This window comes from Branchiostoma floridae, chromosome 5 (assembly GCF_000003815.2).
Source record: "Branchiostoma floridae strain S238N-H82 chromosome 5, Bfl_VNyyK, whole genome shotgun sequence".
NCBI lineage: Eukaryota > Metazoa > Chordata > Leptocardii > Amphioxiformes > Branchiostomatidae > Branchiostoma > Branchiostoma floridae.
In genome coordinates this window covers 28,180,859-28,196,445 of record NC_049983.1, presented here as the reverse complement: position 1 = coordinate 28,196,445, position 15,587 = coordinate 28,180,859, and the positions used below count along the sequence as shown (strand labels likewise).

The 15,587-nt window shown below is 44.0% G+C and overlaps 3 protein-coding genes across 3 annotated transcripts in view; 2 read left to right on the top strand and 1 right to left on the bottom strand.

The window, feature by feature from the left end:
• The window catches only part of LOC118416894 (neuronal pentraxin receptor-like), a 626,618-nt gene that overhangs the window by 248,351 nt on the left and 362,680 nt on the right, over positions 1–15,587 (top strand). The window lies entirely within an intron of this gene.
• The window catches only part of LOC118416887 (uromodulin-like 1), a 388,377-nt gene that overhangs the window by 279,949 nt on the left and 92,841 nt on the right, over positions 1–15,587 (top strand). The window lies entirely within an intron of this gene.
• LOC118416900 overlaps positions 9,538–15,587 on the bottom strand; it is a 135,326-nt gene continuing 129,276 nt past the window's right edge. Inside the window, exon 2 of the mRNA XM_035822186.1 lies at positions 9,538–10,379. Coding sequence (XP_035678079.1) covers positions 10,109–10,379 — 271 coding nt within the window. The 3' untranslated portion in view covers positions 9,538–10,108. The remainder of the gene's footprint in view (positions 10,380–15,587) is intronic.

Sequence of the window (15,587 nt, the reverse complement as noted above, 5' to 3'; positions counted from 1 at the left end):
AGCAACTTCAGAGGACCGCAATTATTTCATCGTTGTGCTGACACCAACTAGAACAGTGTTCTAATTGAACTATGATTTATTTTGAGCTACTCCCTTGGGTGGGATGGTGATCTGACCTGCATGAGGGATGGGACCAGGGTGATGCACAACACACAGTGTCAACAAACAAAACTTGTACCAACAGCTATCCAACATCAAAGTCTGGTATTTGTTGATTTTTAGCACTTTCAGAGGACCGCAATTATTTCATCGTTGTGCTGACACCAACTAGAACAGTGTTCTAATTGAACTATGATTATTCTGAGCTACTCCCTTGGGTGGGATGGTGATCTGACCTGCATGAGGGATGGGACCAGGGTGATGCACAATACACAGTGTCAACAGACAAAACTTGTACCAACAGCTATCCAACATCAAAGTCTGGTATTTGAATTTTAGACTGTACTGCTGCACTCGGCGCACATGAAGACTGGATTCAATTCATTTGATGAAAGCCTGTAAGCCTGTGTGATACAAGTTGGATACGGACATGTACATCCATGCACATGCATGGGTGGGTACAGGTACTAGTAGTAGTAGTACAGAAAATCCAGGTCCAGGATGTTATTGAACAGATACAGTTTTGAATTACGGACAAGTAGATCTCTTGGCACCATAAGCTGAATTGCAAGGAGCTTGTAATTGGTGGGGCTGAATAGGAAGGGTCTGGAGCAGCTGCCATTCAGCAATACATTATGTAACTCTGGTAACCTAAATGTGTGAATTGCGCTGTATATTTTAACCACTGTGAACTATGTCTGGTGAGAACTATACCCAAGGTGTGGCTCTCTTCAAACACTGGGCCTCCATTTAAGTTTTTTCTTTTAACATCCTATCCTATGTTACATGAAAGTGAAGTGAGGAAAGTTATGTGAATCAGTGTTGTGCCGAAGGCACAATATGAATGGCATGTCAGGGGATTCAAACCCAGGACCCCTGCGCTCTGGACCAAACACCCTAACTGTTTGGCCAGTAGGACACCACAGTCTAGATGACACCACGATTCATGTCCAGAGGATCAAGTTCAAGTCCAGGCCTGCTTATAGTAGTACAGACTAGTATCACAATGGAGAGTGAGACAAACATTTACATGTCATTGTGTATTGGTCTCTTTGAGTGTTACAGAATACGTTCAGATTGTACTTTGGATAGTTTGGAATAACAAATTTATTTTCATTATCAACTACAATGCAGAAAGGAAATGTATATTCAACATTTATCAACCTTTTTCTGTTTTGGCATGACTGCTGACTGTTCAACGTGCACAGTCAAAATTACATGTTTTGCTGAGAAGACTGTTTTCATCATTCAGCTTAGCTTTGTTTATGGTAAGGTAATATTGTACAATTCTGATCCAATTTTTGAGCAGGCTGTGACAGAAATTTTGAACCAACCACTGACAAGGAGCTAAAACAGAATTTTTCTGCATTTTGCACAACGCATGCACCTTGCCCTAAACACACAGCCCCACATCACAGCAGCAAGTTTGGATTATGACGCCCATTTCCTGGGGAAAGATTTACCAAAAATGAAACTGAAGCAATAGTGAATGGTCTGAGAAAATTTAAACAGCCAATCATGATGAGGTAGAACTGTCAGTGTAAAAAATTGTAGATAGTCATAGTCTTACCCAGGGAAACCAAACTCAAAGAAGCGGCACGAAGAAGAGTTACCGATCCCTGCCTGCTTCACGCACGCCCGCAACTATACACCCACACACTAGGCACTACCAACCAGCTGGCCCCACTTCATGCCAGCCCGGGACCTGACTATCACTTACTTCTCTGAAAGGCAAGTGATAGTTGAGGCCAGCTGGATTGTCGAGCAGGTGGGTGTTGGGCGGTGGGTGTTCTAGGGGCGTGTGTGCCAAAGATCGGTAAACCTTGCGCGCGGCTCTGGGGTCAGGTTTTCCCAGGGTATCATACTCTGGAATTATGAATGGAAGCAGTTTTATAGACAGTGGATACTTCATGTGAACCCTTGCTTGGATTGTTGTGAGTGGGGCCCCTGTACTTAAGCTTAAGCTAATATTTCAGTTCGCCCGCCCTGAACAGCTGAGCCCTTCTTGTCCAGAACCCCCTGTAAATGCAGTACTCTCCAGGTTTGGGGGAGGGGGGTATCATTGCAACTGAGAATCTATTCTGGCATTCTGAACTTATACCTAAGGTCCATGCCTTAACAACTCTTCACATAATCACATAAAGCATGCAAATGTTGTATATGGTACTTTACATTATATTGGCAATTGGCCCCAGCTTTTTAATAGACCAAAGCTTGCATAATTTTTATTTTGTCCATGCTGACATGGTTCCTTACCGGTTAGCCATGATAACGTTAGTCGACGCTATATATTTAAACTGAGGGCTACTTACCGGTATACTTGATCCTCGGACAAGAGACTTATGTAAAATATCATCCGTCTTACCCGGTCAGGGAAGTCCGTTAGAGCCGATACTTAGCAAGAAGGTTATATATATTTACCTCCTTGGCGCCATTAAAATGGATATGATTTAGTTTACTGCTTCCCAACCACAGGTTCACGCAAGTCTTATTATCGAAGAAAAAAACGGAGCCTGGATTATAAGACCTAACGTTACCTGTTGAACGTGTTACGTGGAATGAATATGCTTGGAAAGGAGTTTCCAGGCTCATATCGCCGACCGCCACACACCTTCCGTCCTTCTGTGGGCGCCGCCATGTTGGGTCAGCATCACGGGTTGTTGACCCCGACTCCTGATTATCCCAGCGCGAACTCTTCGCTAATCATACGGCCTCAGTCCATAAGAAGGCACTGATCATCCGAACGTATTCGCAAATCATGCCCCATGATTAACAAATCTTCATGATAATAATAACAGAATCGGGTGTATTGACTGACAGCTAGCCCTGCCACCACCCGACCAATGACTCCCTATGACTCCCTATTGGATGACAGCTAGTCCTGTCACCACCACTGACTCCCTATTGGCTGACAGCTATCCCTGCCACCACCAATGACTCCCTATTGGCTGACAGCTAGCCCTGCCGCTACTAATGACTCCCTATTGGCTGACAGCTAGCCCTGCCACCACCTGACCAATGACTGCCTATTTTACCAGACTGGGATCGTCAATGTTGGGGAATGTGAAGGACTGGATGGAGTAGTATAAGGCCATGTCGTTAGACCGGTCTGTGTCAAGCTGAAGCGTGGTGTCGACGTCACACCTACAGGAATGAAGTGACTGTGAATGCCACAGAATAATGATTTACTGGCCTAACATGCAACAGCCTGGCTGATGCGTTGTTTATGTGACACCTATAACGTTAGGAGAGAAGTCAGCGTGAACGCCACAGAATAATGGTTTACTGACCGAATTTTTAACATGATAACTGGAGTAGGTTTTAAATGAGAACATCGGACTCTTGCCATGTGCGAACAAACTAATCAACCTTTGATGTAAGATAATCACGTGAACAGTGACGTACCCGTCCTGGATGATGCTGACGCTGGGAGAGTCGTCAGGGTCGGTACTGGGCGTGGCGAGGCAGCGGAGAGCGAACAGCTCCAGGTCGTTCAGAGGTGAGTTCACGCTCAACCCGAAGTGCAGCCGGTCGGCTGAGGTCACCTATCCATGCACAAATAAAGGAGAAAACAATAAAAGACACATTACATTGGGAGAGGGACGAGTCAGGCAAAGAAAGTGGTTACATTGTTATATCAATAGATAACAAGCATAACTGAAACGGGAGTAATGACTTTCCTGCTGGTTTGCACACCAGATGACAATGACAGTTTTCATATAACCATAACAAGACAAGTAATTTGACAGACATTATTTAAAAAAAATAAAATAACAGCAGACCTGCACAGGGTAGTCGTCTGCGTTGTATGTTGCAGTGAAGTCTGACGAAGTGAACATGTGCATCTCAAAGGTGAAGCTGTTTTCCGCGTCCACAACTTGCACACTAAAACAGAACCATATTGTATTAAAAAGTATTCATTTCACTCTGATAAGACATTCAGAATGAATGTAAACATGAACCTGGAGGCTGGATTTCAATCTAGAATTCTGCACTCATGATAAGGTCAGCACCACCACCCACCCTTTGAGACCAAGTACTGACGGAGGAACTCACCGAGGAGACGGGATGCTGTAGAGGATCTCCCTCCCCTGTGAGACCACGTACTGACGGGGAAACCTACCGAGGAGACGGGACCACGTACTAACGGAGGAACTTACCGAGGAGACGGGATGTTGTAGAGAATCTCCCTCCCCTGTGAGACCACGTACTGACGAAGGAACTCACACCGGAACCTTTTGCTGAAAGGGGTTCCTCTCACGGCTCCATTGTCAGACGTCAGCTGACTGGCGATGGCCTCGTTGGTGAAGATGAATTTGTCAGCTTCTGACGACTGAAAACAGATAAATGCATCAGAGCCCATCAACCTTCCCTCAACCGAGACGGGGGCCGGTACTGACTGTCAAGCACCTTTGACCCTTTACTGACGTCACACTTCCGTCCCGGAAGTGCGACTTAGGTTTTGGGTCATTACAACTTGAGAAGGATCAGAGCACTGATCGAAAGCTTGTTGGTAAGCGCTTTACTTTGTGTACGTATATAAAGTCTTAAAACTGTGTCATTATGTTATCTATCTACCGTCACAGATGAACTTACATTCAAGCACTTTTGACCTTTTATTTTCAACCTTTGTCTTACCAGTTTGCTCATGATCCATGCAAGGCCACAAGAACTACTTCTGGAGACTAAACTTTAGCAGAATTTGCTCTTCCTAAGTCAGAAACATTAAGCTTAGGCAAGGTCAACTTTCTGACTCAATAGGCAAAGCAAAGGGCACTAAGGCTGCTTGGGAAGATACCGTATCCCATTTAGGCCGGAATGATTCTGAACCACTCACACCGGAAAGGACCCCTACTCTTTTCGATCAGTGTGGTAAGCCACGTACTCGAGGTGTGGCTCTCCTCAGACACAAGACATCCAGGTCCTTAGCAATCATTGCTCGCCATATCTATATCTAAGTACGCTGTGTTTTGCGCGTGTCTATTCTCCATTTTCCACACGTCTACTCACATCTACTGACAGTAGACCGTGTCCATTCTCCATTTTTCAGAAGAATACTCACATCCTGAATGGTCCCGCAGTCCTGCAGACCTGCCCGCAGAGTCACCTCCGTGTCTGTAACCGTGGCGCCGCAGCTGGCGTCCAGCAGGTGCATGTTGTCGACATCTACCGCTGGTAGCGCCGCTCTGGGGAAGGTCACGGTCATGTGATCCTCATGGCACTCCACGTTCACGATAACTTCAGCTGGAAAACATGGCCAGCGATCAAATCTATTGTTAGACGGGCCCTAATGACCAGGTCTCAAATCCATACCAGGAACACTATAAAAAGAGAGCCTTACCCAATGACCTTAACCCCGTCTAAAGTCCAACCAGAATTCAGCCTTTAGCTGCCAATGCTGAACTTTTTCTTTGCTCAATAAAATTATTGATGATCAATTAATTTCATTCTAGGTCAAAAGTAGAGTGCAGCCTTTCTGAAGTCAATCGCGTTGAAAGATCTAAACCTCCCTACATCCATGCCTCACCACCAACCAACCTGTTGTGTTTGTCCCACTGATCTCCCCAACTTCCTGGTCGCCATCTCCAAACGCCGTCAGGGTGAAGGTGTACTCTGTGTCTGCCCACAGTCCGGGCACGGTGGCCGCGGTGTCGCCCGGGGAGGGCGGGGGAGACAGGTCCCGGTGCGAGGCCCCGGCGGGACGATAGCGCAGCCGGTACCGGGTTATATTCAGGTCAGCAGACGCCGTCCAGGACAGGGTCATGTAGTCCATCCCGACATCCGTGAAGACCAGGTCAGACAAGCCTTTGAGGTGATTTATACACACAGAGTGGAATGCATTTAGCCCCTCAGTTTGTACATGCTAGCAACACTTTTTCTCTATTTCCATGTGAAAGGTTCATTAGTCACAGCCTATTTTCAGGATCATATCATGTTTTGCTAGATGTGTCGTCTATTATGATATGCAATATATATATAATGCAAATAGAAGCATGTCTGTTTTTTCAGACTGGTGACAAACGATAAGGAAAAGTGCATTTCATACCTGTGCAGGTGACCCCATCTCCGGCGTATCCTTCGTAACAGGTACAGTTGAATCCCCCGTCTGTGTTAGAACAGGTTGCGTCCTCATGGCAGTTGTGTGTGCCATTCGCACATTCGTCGACATCTGTGAATACAAACAACAAAAGTTTCCAGTGCTGAATAAACCCATGAGACTTTGTGAACGTTTTAAAATGGAATATAATGGAACTAATACATGCAATGCAACAAGTACAAACGCACAATACAATCCCTAACGCTCTTACCAGCACACGTGACTCCATCTCCACCGTAACCGTTGGTACATTCACAGATGAAGGAACCGTCCGTGTTGGTACAGGTTGCCTGGGCGTGGCAGTTGTCTGTGCCATCTGCACATTCGTCGACATCTGTGGATACAAACAGCACAGTCACGTCACTTGTGCTACATTGTAACTATGCTATGAGACTTAGTGTTTTGATACACTTCTCTATTGAAATGATGCAGCCTAATATATATTATAATGTTACGTACATAATATAGTATAATGGCAACATCTCTTGTAGTAGTAACATTACAAAACAAATGGATCAATGAAAATCGTGGTAAAAGCAGGTAGTAACACATTCGTCGACATCTGTGGATAGAAATAACACAATCATGTCATATTTGCTACTATGTGAGTAAGTGTCGGACTCCAGGAAGAATAGCGGTACCACTTCGGTGGTATCGCTAATGGAGATCCCAATAAAACAAACAAACAAAAAGCTATGGTGCATTAAGTTTTGATGCATTTCTCAATAAAGATAATGCATTCTATAAATATATTGTCCAATTCAATGTTCTTACCAGTACAGTTGACTCCATTTCCACTGTACCCTTCAGTGCAATCACATGTAAAAGAGCCGTCCGTGTTGGTACAGGTTGCCTGAGCGTGGCAGTTGTCTGTGCCATCTGCACATTCGTCGACATCTGGGTCTGATATTTAGATATAGATCGAACACAAGTTACCGGCGATAGATAAACCTTTGAGTTTTTGTGTGTGTGTTTTTTTTCTTGTTTTTGTGAAATGGAACTCATTGGATATATTATACATCTGCCAACAATGAATATATAGCAATATAGGGTCCTTGTGATCAGAATTTGTATGCCTTTATGCAAACGATAATGCTATTTTCTGTTTCAGCAAGGACGCAGTATTCATAGAGACCATTTTTAACTCCGAGCTAGCAAACCTTGTCACATGGTTACATTCAACCCGTCTAACACTGAACGTTGCTATGACAAAGTGGATCCTATTCAGCACACGTGGGAAGCTAAGAGCTGCACCACCTTTGAGAACTCAAATTGCTCAAGAAACTGTTGAACATGTGTACTAATTTAAATAGTAGATGTTCTCCCTGACTGTGCACTATCCCTTGGAACGAACACATTGACATGGTATGTTCCCAGGTTTCTCTATACTGATTCAACGAAGGCTAGGGATGAGCACACGTGTGCCATGGTTTTCAAATGTATAAATAATAATGGGCTTACCCCTACACAAACCCATTTACAGGAACACATCTGGCCACCGCACTTTCGCATTCTGAGGTACAACACACTTGACGTAAGTCAAGTAACAACTCTACTGAGTTTAAAGATGCCTTAAGATAATAATAAATGATGCTGTGGCGAGTCTGTGACACTAGACGTCACGTTTGTACACGACCACCTGTTATACAACCACAAAACCAGACAAACCTCATTGCTTCACAAACCCAGCTACACTAACACATCTTGCCACCGCACTTTTGCATACAGAGGCAGCTTACTACAACACACTTCCATCTGCAGTTTCAGGCTGAAGACACATGACTCATGTAACTTCCTGACCTCTCACCTCTAGGCTATCTCTGGACTTTCTTGGGTTTGACTTTTGAACGTTTTTGGACAGTGATTATGTTTTTACCCTTTGGTTTTCACGTGATGTACTTTATGTTGTCCTCTGGTGTTTTGGCTGAATGTAACACGTTTTGCATTGTTTACATGTATGGTGGGCTCCCTTGGAAATTAGATATCAAAAGCTGTAGGGTGCCACCCATCCGTCTTGAGATTAAATAAATAAAAAAATGAATTTCAAAAATATTGTACTTTGAAATCCATGCCTTCTTTAAGCATAAATATGTACGATATTTTGATACGATTAGGAAAATGTTTCAGAATTAGCTATTTTAAATTAGCTGATTTCCGCACGTCATTCCGACCCAAAATTGGTGTGCCAACAAGGCCATATTAGAACACACGAATGATTAAGATAACGTACCGATACCTACAGATTGTTGACAGTCACTAAAACTAAAGTCAAAAGATGTTGCTCCTGCACAGTTATGTCGGCTGTCAATAAGTCCCTTTCTATTTACTTACGTATACATTAAATATTGCATTAAGCGTACATCATACCATCTAGGGATATATGTGATACATGCGAGCCATCCTTGTAAATATCCCTATCACAGCATCGTACATATATATTTGCTATGGCATAGAAATTGTCATGTATAGTCTAAAGTTACAGATGGTCTTGTGATGAACAATGATGGACCATTGACGCAAATATTTGCTACCATTATTGTGCCCAAATGTAACCAAATTATAATGCTTTTCTGCAAATACTATAAACACGATCCAAATTTAAAGGGGAAAATCCAATTTATTCCCTTTTTTCGTCTCGAATGTTCAAACCTCAAGATACCCAAATGTTGAAAGTGAAGCTGCTGAGTATGCTATAATTAAGCGCCATCAGCGCGGCTAAAAGCCGCCGTAGGCCATCAGCGCGGCTAAAAGCCGCCGGTCACAGCACGGTTAAAAGCCGCCGGTGCCTTCAGCGAGGTTAAAAGCCGCCGGTCACAGCGCGGCTAAAAGCCGCCCGACACAGCGCGGTTAAAAGCCGCCGGTCATAGCGCGGTTAAAAGCCGCCGTTCACAGCGCGGTTAAAAGCCGTCAGTCACAGCGCGGCTAAAAGCCGCCAGTCACAGCGCGGCTAAAAGCCGCCCATTGCAGCGCGGTTAAAAGCCGCCCATTGCAGCGTGGTTAAAAGTAACCGGTCACAGCGCGGTTAAAAGCCGCCGGTTACAGCGCGGTTAAAAACCGCCCGTTGCAGCGCGGTTAAAAGCCGCCGGTCAGAGCGCGGCTAAAAGCCGCCGGTCACAGCGCGGTTAAAAGCCGCCCGACACCGCGCGGTTAAAAGCCGCCGGACACAGCGCGGTTAAAAGCCCCCACAGCCTTGTACCTTCGGCGCGGCTTAAAGCCTCGTGTCACCAGAGCGGCTAAACGTTAATAACGGCGCTGTTCCTAGAAGCGATTCTCTGTAAAAGAATGGGAGTTAAATGGTGCAATACCTTGTTCCTATCATCTCACAATAATCAACGGCCCGATAAAAGTTTTTAGTTTTGTATTCAACTGATAGTCTACAATGAATGTCAACATTGACAATAGTACTATTACACTGCATTAATAGCATCATGGAAAACGGTACACTACACTGAAGAAGTCACTGTTGTACTTTCTTGGACACTGGACACGCGTATTGGGTGTATGTAGAAAGTTATATTTCACGCAGGGAGATTAAGAAATCCAAATAGAAATGCAAATATAACTTTAGAAATCCTTCCTCCTGACAACTGGAGAAAACATGTAAGTCTTTCTTTCCTAATTGTCTTACCCACATTTTTCTAACACAGGTGTACATTAAAAGAGACATAGGAATATCATTATGACCACACACCATTAGTCTTGTTTCAGTCGTCAGGCAACCGAATTATTTTATGCTCCAATCACCAATCCAGGCAAGACGTTTCGTAGTAGAATAAGTAATGCATCATCTAATCAATTCAATCAAGCGTTCTAGGCCCTCTCTATCTCTGCCACTAGCCTCTACCAGGATCCGCGGATCGGTGGTCTAATTGTAGAAATTGGACAAATAGAGTCTATAGGACACAAGGGAAGTCAGCCGGCCAGTGGAGTATGTGTCTTATTTTGTGACAGATGTACAGCAACGATCTCCCCATACTTGACAGTGTATTCTTTGAGAGGCTTGTTCTCACTCGACTCCTTCACATACACCCCGTCGTTGTTCGGCACGTGCCATTGGAGTTTCAGGTGCTGTTTGTCCGGGTAGGTGTTGATGACCTTCACAAACCAGGGTACCATCTCTTGAGCATCGTTGGAGTCTGCCGGGCGGGACGACCATGAAGTCGTTGGTCTTGTACAGGGGCTCCTGTGAACAAAGTTTTAAAGGGCTATTAGGAAGGTGGGATGACATTTGTGTCATATGTTGGGCGACAGTCTAATAAAACATACATAGGAAATTCATGTAATTGAAAAGAAATGTTGGTTGACTTGTATTTGGTCTCTTCAGGTGAATCAGCGTGTAGCAGATATGAATCACTATTCTCCAAGCAAAGGTTCAGTCAATGAGTAGTGGCTTGAATTTTTACTTGTTGGCTCCCCATTAAAATCTCGGCCACTACAAATCCCTGCTACCCAACCTCTGCTTGGAGGATATACCACCTACTTTTTCGTGGAAGCGTGTCTGTTGTGTGGAAGTTGTGGTTGGTAATTAATTATTTTTTAATTAGCGTTCTAGGAATTGCCGACAGGGTTGGAAGGGGTCTTGAGTGAGTCACCTGATAGGTTGGAGAAACAGCTACTCTACTATACGTCCCCGAATGGTTGGTGCCTTTTCTCTGACATTCCAAGTTATAAAACGTTTTAAAGCTGATTTTACATTTTAGCACCTGATGCACGCAGTTTTAGTGCGTTAGTATGCTAAAGCTCAGTCACTACACTTACATCGGATCTGAGAACATGATAGTAGCGTTGCCTGAATCAATGTCAATCAACCAATCTCCAAGCAGGCAACTCCAAGCAAAGAACATAGACGATGGGAAAACAGTGGGTACTGACGGTGTTTTGTTTTTCGTTCATCGTTTGTTGCTATTGGCAACGGCCTATGCCATGTCACCGACCGGTCTAAGGCATATCCGTCTAACTTAAGAGTATTGTAATCTTAACTTTTTGTGGGCTGACAAGGCTTTTCTAATAGGCTTCAAATGTCTACCAGCATCTTGACATCGCACAGAAAGGGACATACGCCTGGGCGTGTGTAACGGCCATTAACAGCTGATTATCACCTAATTAAATCGATTGTGAAAAACTAGCTATGTGTGGATTGTCGACATGTCTGGGATTATCATCCTGATGGCCGGTACTCTCCAAGCAGAGGTTGAGTCGCGTAGATATAGTAGTAGTCGGAAAAAATACACGTAAGAGAAGGGCCGGTGTATTTTCCGANATGCCATGTCACCGACCGGTCCATCACGACCGTCTAACTTCAGCGAACTTTTCGTGGGCTGACAATGCTTTTCAAAAGGCTTCAAATGTCCACTAGCGTCTTGGAATCACACAGAAAAGGACATACGCCTGGGCGTGTGTAACGGCCATTAACAGCTGATTATCATCTAATTAACTTGATTTTCAAGTATGTGGATTGCCTGGGATTAACATCCAGATGGCCGGCCCTGTGCCCGTTGTGTGCAGTACTGTAAACCCTTCAAATGGGTCTGTTGTATAGATGATATTTTTGGGGATACAAATTCACCCTACACTTTCTCGTTAACGATATTCGGGATAAGATTTACGAAGCAGTTAGTGACTATCACACACAAAAGGAGATATAAAAAGTTTGAAGACTATCCCATCTTGGGATACAAAGTATAAGACGTTGAAACTATGTCAAAGTAAAATGGTAGCGCCGAACCTGCTTGTATGGCTGACATCGGGTACAATTTCTTGCTCAACGAAAGCAGTCGAAAGGCTATCAGATATGAAGGAAGGTACACAGAAAGTTTGAAGACTAGAGAGTCTAGACTCTTGGGATACAGAGATTTGGGATACATAGACTTTTCAAGAAAACATGTGCACTCTGCTATCTAGAAAGACTATGTTATAAATGGACGGATTACTAAAGAATGACCCACAAATAATAATGAAACGCGTTGGCTGGCAGTTTTGCTGATGTGTGTGTGCTCAAATGTCGTCTACTTAAAAAAAAGTAATCATAAAACGTCAAAGTATTATATTTATACCAGTAACAACCGGTACCTGTTCCTCTTGTCAGTACACCACCCCAACCCCCGTGCACACTGAAGTGGAATGATTATCAGGGGTATTCAAGATTCGATCGCTATAATGATCGCCCTGCGTGTTGGGTAAATTTGACAAAACAAACTTGATCCAAGCATAACTATCTATTCTCTAAGGAATCATAAGACCCGCTTCTGGAGTGGAATGCTCTTGGAATGTATCCGCGATAGTACATTAAATAGATTAGATATGCACCTTGCACGGCAGCCATCGAGAAAAAAGATCATCATGTTGGCAAATTGGCGAGTTGGGAAACTGCAGTTCATTTATGTTTAATTAGCAGATCGGGATGGTAAGTAATTTTATTGTACAGTTTTGTTTCCGTTTTTGTTTCAAAATATTTTCTGTCATATGTGGTTTTATATGGCAATGGCATTCTGGAACTGGAGTGGTTGCCTGTGTGGGGGGAGACAGGACCTGTATAGGCTGATATTGTGTTCAGAAACGTCGGGTGTTTTACCCCAACAGGAGCACGTGAACACGTGCTTATCATTTTCAAAGCTTACGGTACGTTTCAACCAAAAATGTTATAGGGATTTATATAGTTTTAAAAAAATGGGTCTTAGTGGCAAGTGTGCAGATGTTGACACACTGACAGCACCAAATCCGTAGTTGTTTTTGTCACTTTGGAATGTTTATAGTTGGACACCGTTTAGCCCTTGGATAATGACTTTGCTCCCCCCCCCCCCATACATCTGCTTGGACATAACGAAAGCACTGGCGATTAGTTCCTGTGACACAGGCCTCCCACTCCCGCTGGGATGTAGATATGCATCACTGCATTTGACCCGGGTGTGAGGATAGGGTCACATTACCGCTAGCCCTAGACCTAATTTCCGTTCTTTTATATAAAAAAATCAAAGAAATGCTTCTGCCTGCAGCTGGCCGGGCAAGACTCCGCATCTTTTGTTGTTACTCAACTACGGTTGTCCCACAAAGAAAGCGAGAACAAGGAATGTGGGGAAAGCGGACAAAAACGCGGTATATGATAAGAAAGTCACATTTTTTCGCAATAGCATCTGCTTGGAGAGTGATGCATTGGCTCTTTTGAAAAACAAGGAGTTAGGGTTGACTTACATGTGACAAACGTGAATTTTGCTGCAGACGAAAGCAAGTACTCTCCATGTAGATGTTGTTGGAGGAAACTTGTGACTGTCTTATTATATGCCGCGTTTTTCATTCGCCTTCTTTCAGTTTTCCCCGACAACATCTTCTCGGCTGATTCATGAGGGTCTGCATGCTCTTTTCCGTAAGGCGTAGGCAGCCTAGTTTTATATTTCCCGTAATTAGTAGGGAAAACCGTCTTATCTACGTCATTCGTAGCGAGGCAACCAAATTTAGCGTAATTGCCTTCCTTGATTTAGCGTAATACGTAGGGGGTTCTTCTGAATTCAGCGTAAATTGTGTCGGGACCCCCCATGCAGACCCTCATTCATGGGTTGAGAAGATTCTATTCCAAAATTGCCATCATCATCTGTCGACAACGGGGTTATACGGTACTAGTTATACGGCCCCTTACGGGGTGACATGCCCTTCTGTTAGCTGAACACATGAAGGGGACTATCGTTCGGGTGAATGATGGTACGGTAGAGTTTAAACACGGGGCATTTAGGTCCTAAACTAAACTGCCGATTATGCCACATTGAGACACTGCTTTCCAAGCAGAGGTTTGTCTGCGGATTGTGTTACATGTTTAACTTTTAGCTAATTATCGGGTAGGCGTTTCTGTCGGGCTTTATGTTTTGTAGAGTTTTCATGTCCGGTGTCACGCCTAAACCACGCCGAACCTCTGCTCGGAGAGTACCTAACCAGCAACACCAACCGTTTCGACGGATCATTGATGGCGGCGGGATGCAAGCCGATAACACATACCATATGTAGATTGTTATCTACACCAGGATACAGGAGGCCTAGTCTCTACGAGACTCCGGATCGCTGGAAAATCGTAGAAATGGAACAAATAGAGAGGAATATAACCGGCCAGGGAACAGCTCGCGATCGCGGTCGCGTTACTGTTGCCTAGCCGGCTATATTCCTCTGGCCGGCATACTCCTCTATTTGTACCATTTCTACAATTTTTTCCAGCGACTCGGAGTCTGGTAGAGACTACAGGAGGCCTAGGCTGATCACATGCTCGGCCTTGCTTTGAGTCTAACTTCTAAGATCTTCTAAGCAGATGTAAGAATCCTGCAAATTCTAATTTCTTGGTGTTAAGTTCTTTTTTTTTTGCTTTTCTAGTCTTGTGTTTTTCATCTGATGTAGAAGAAGACGATACCGTTAAGAGTATGAAAAGAGAACTAGATTTTGTGTAGGTAAAGCACAAAGAGGATGCTATACACGGACAAAGAATTCCACGAAATCGTCTTTCGGAAGTGATGTAAAACGGGGGTGCAAGGAGATACTCTAAGGCTCCGGCTGTTTCATTTTACTCGTTTTTATCGAGCATTCTATCTATTATGTATTGTATCTTTAACTGTTAAAACTTAACTTTGGTTTTGACAACGCTTTGGAGAAGGAGAAAGCAGACAAAAAACTGATCCGAATCCTTACATGTAGTGTGTCTCCGAGCATATGTGGTGGTAGAGGCCCAGAGGAAACCACGTACTCAGTGTGTTGAATGATATTTCCCTCCCAGGCTAGACACTCCTACACATACATACATCCTTGTACTTGGAGATTAAAGTTGACCGGGTAAGCCCGCCCACTGAAAGATTCTACCCCGCCGGGCTAATGGTATTTCTCATCCTCATCTAAAGGGTCGGGGACTATGGTCGCTCAATGTTCTACAAATCCTAGCGGTGGGCCAGGGGCAAAGCTCTATTGAACTTGATGAATATTACAGGGATGACGTAACCATTAGCACAAAAAAAAAAACAAGGCTTTAAACCATTGAAAGCCTTTCTTGGTGGGATTTTGTGTGAAATCTGGGCATTTTGGGAGTGGCTGCGGTAGGAAAGACCCTATACTTGTTGAATTAGTTGTAAAAAATGACATTTCTCCATCGAAGGGGTTTTGCCACCCCCCTGAAATAGTGGTATCGTCGTCAGATAGCTGTTTTAAGCTAAACGGGCCAATCCAAGTGCTCTAATTAGGGGGGTGTATCAAAAGATTAGCCGTATAGACATTCTTGCAAATGAATTTCACGAGACTGGACATAGTTGGCTATCATTTGAGGGTAAGTTTGTATGGCTTGAACGTTTTATTCTTGAGATAATTGCATATTTGTTTCCTCAACTCTCCCATTGGAACGCATGTACTAATTGGAGAAATTCTAATGGCA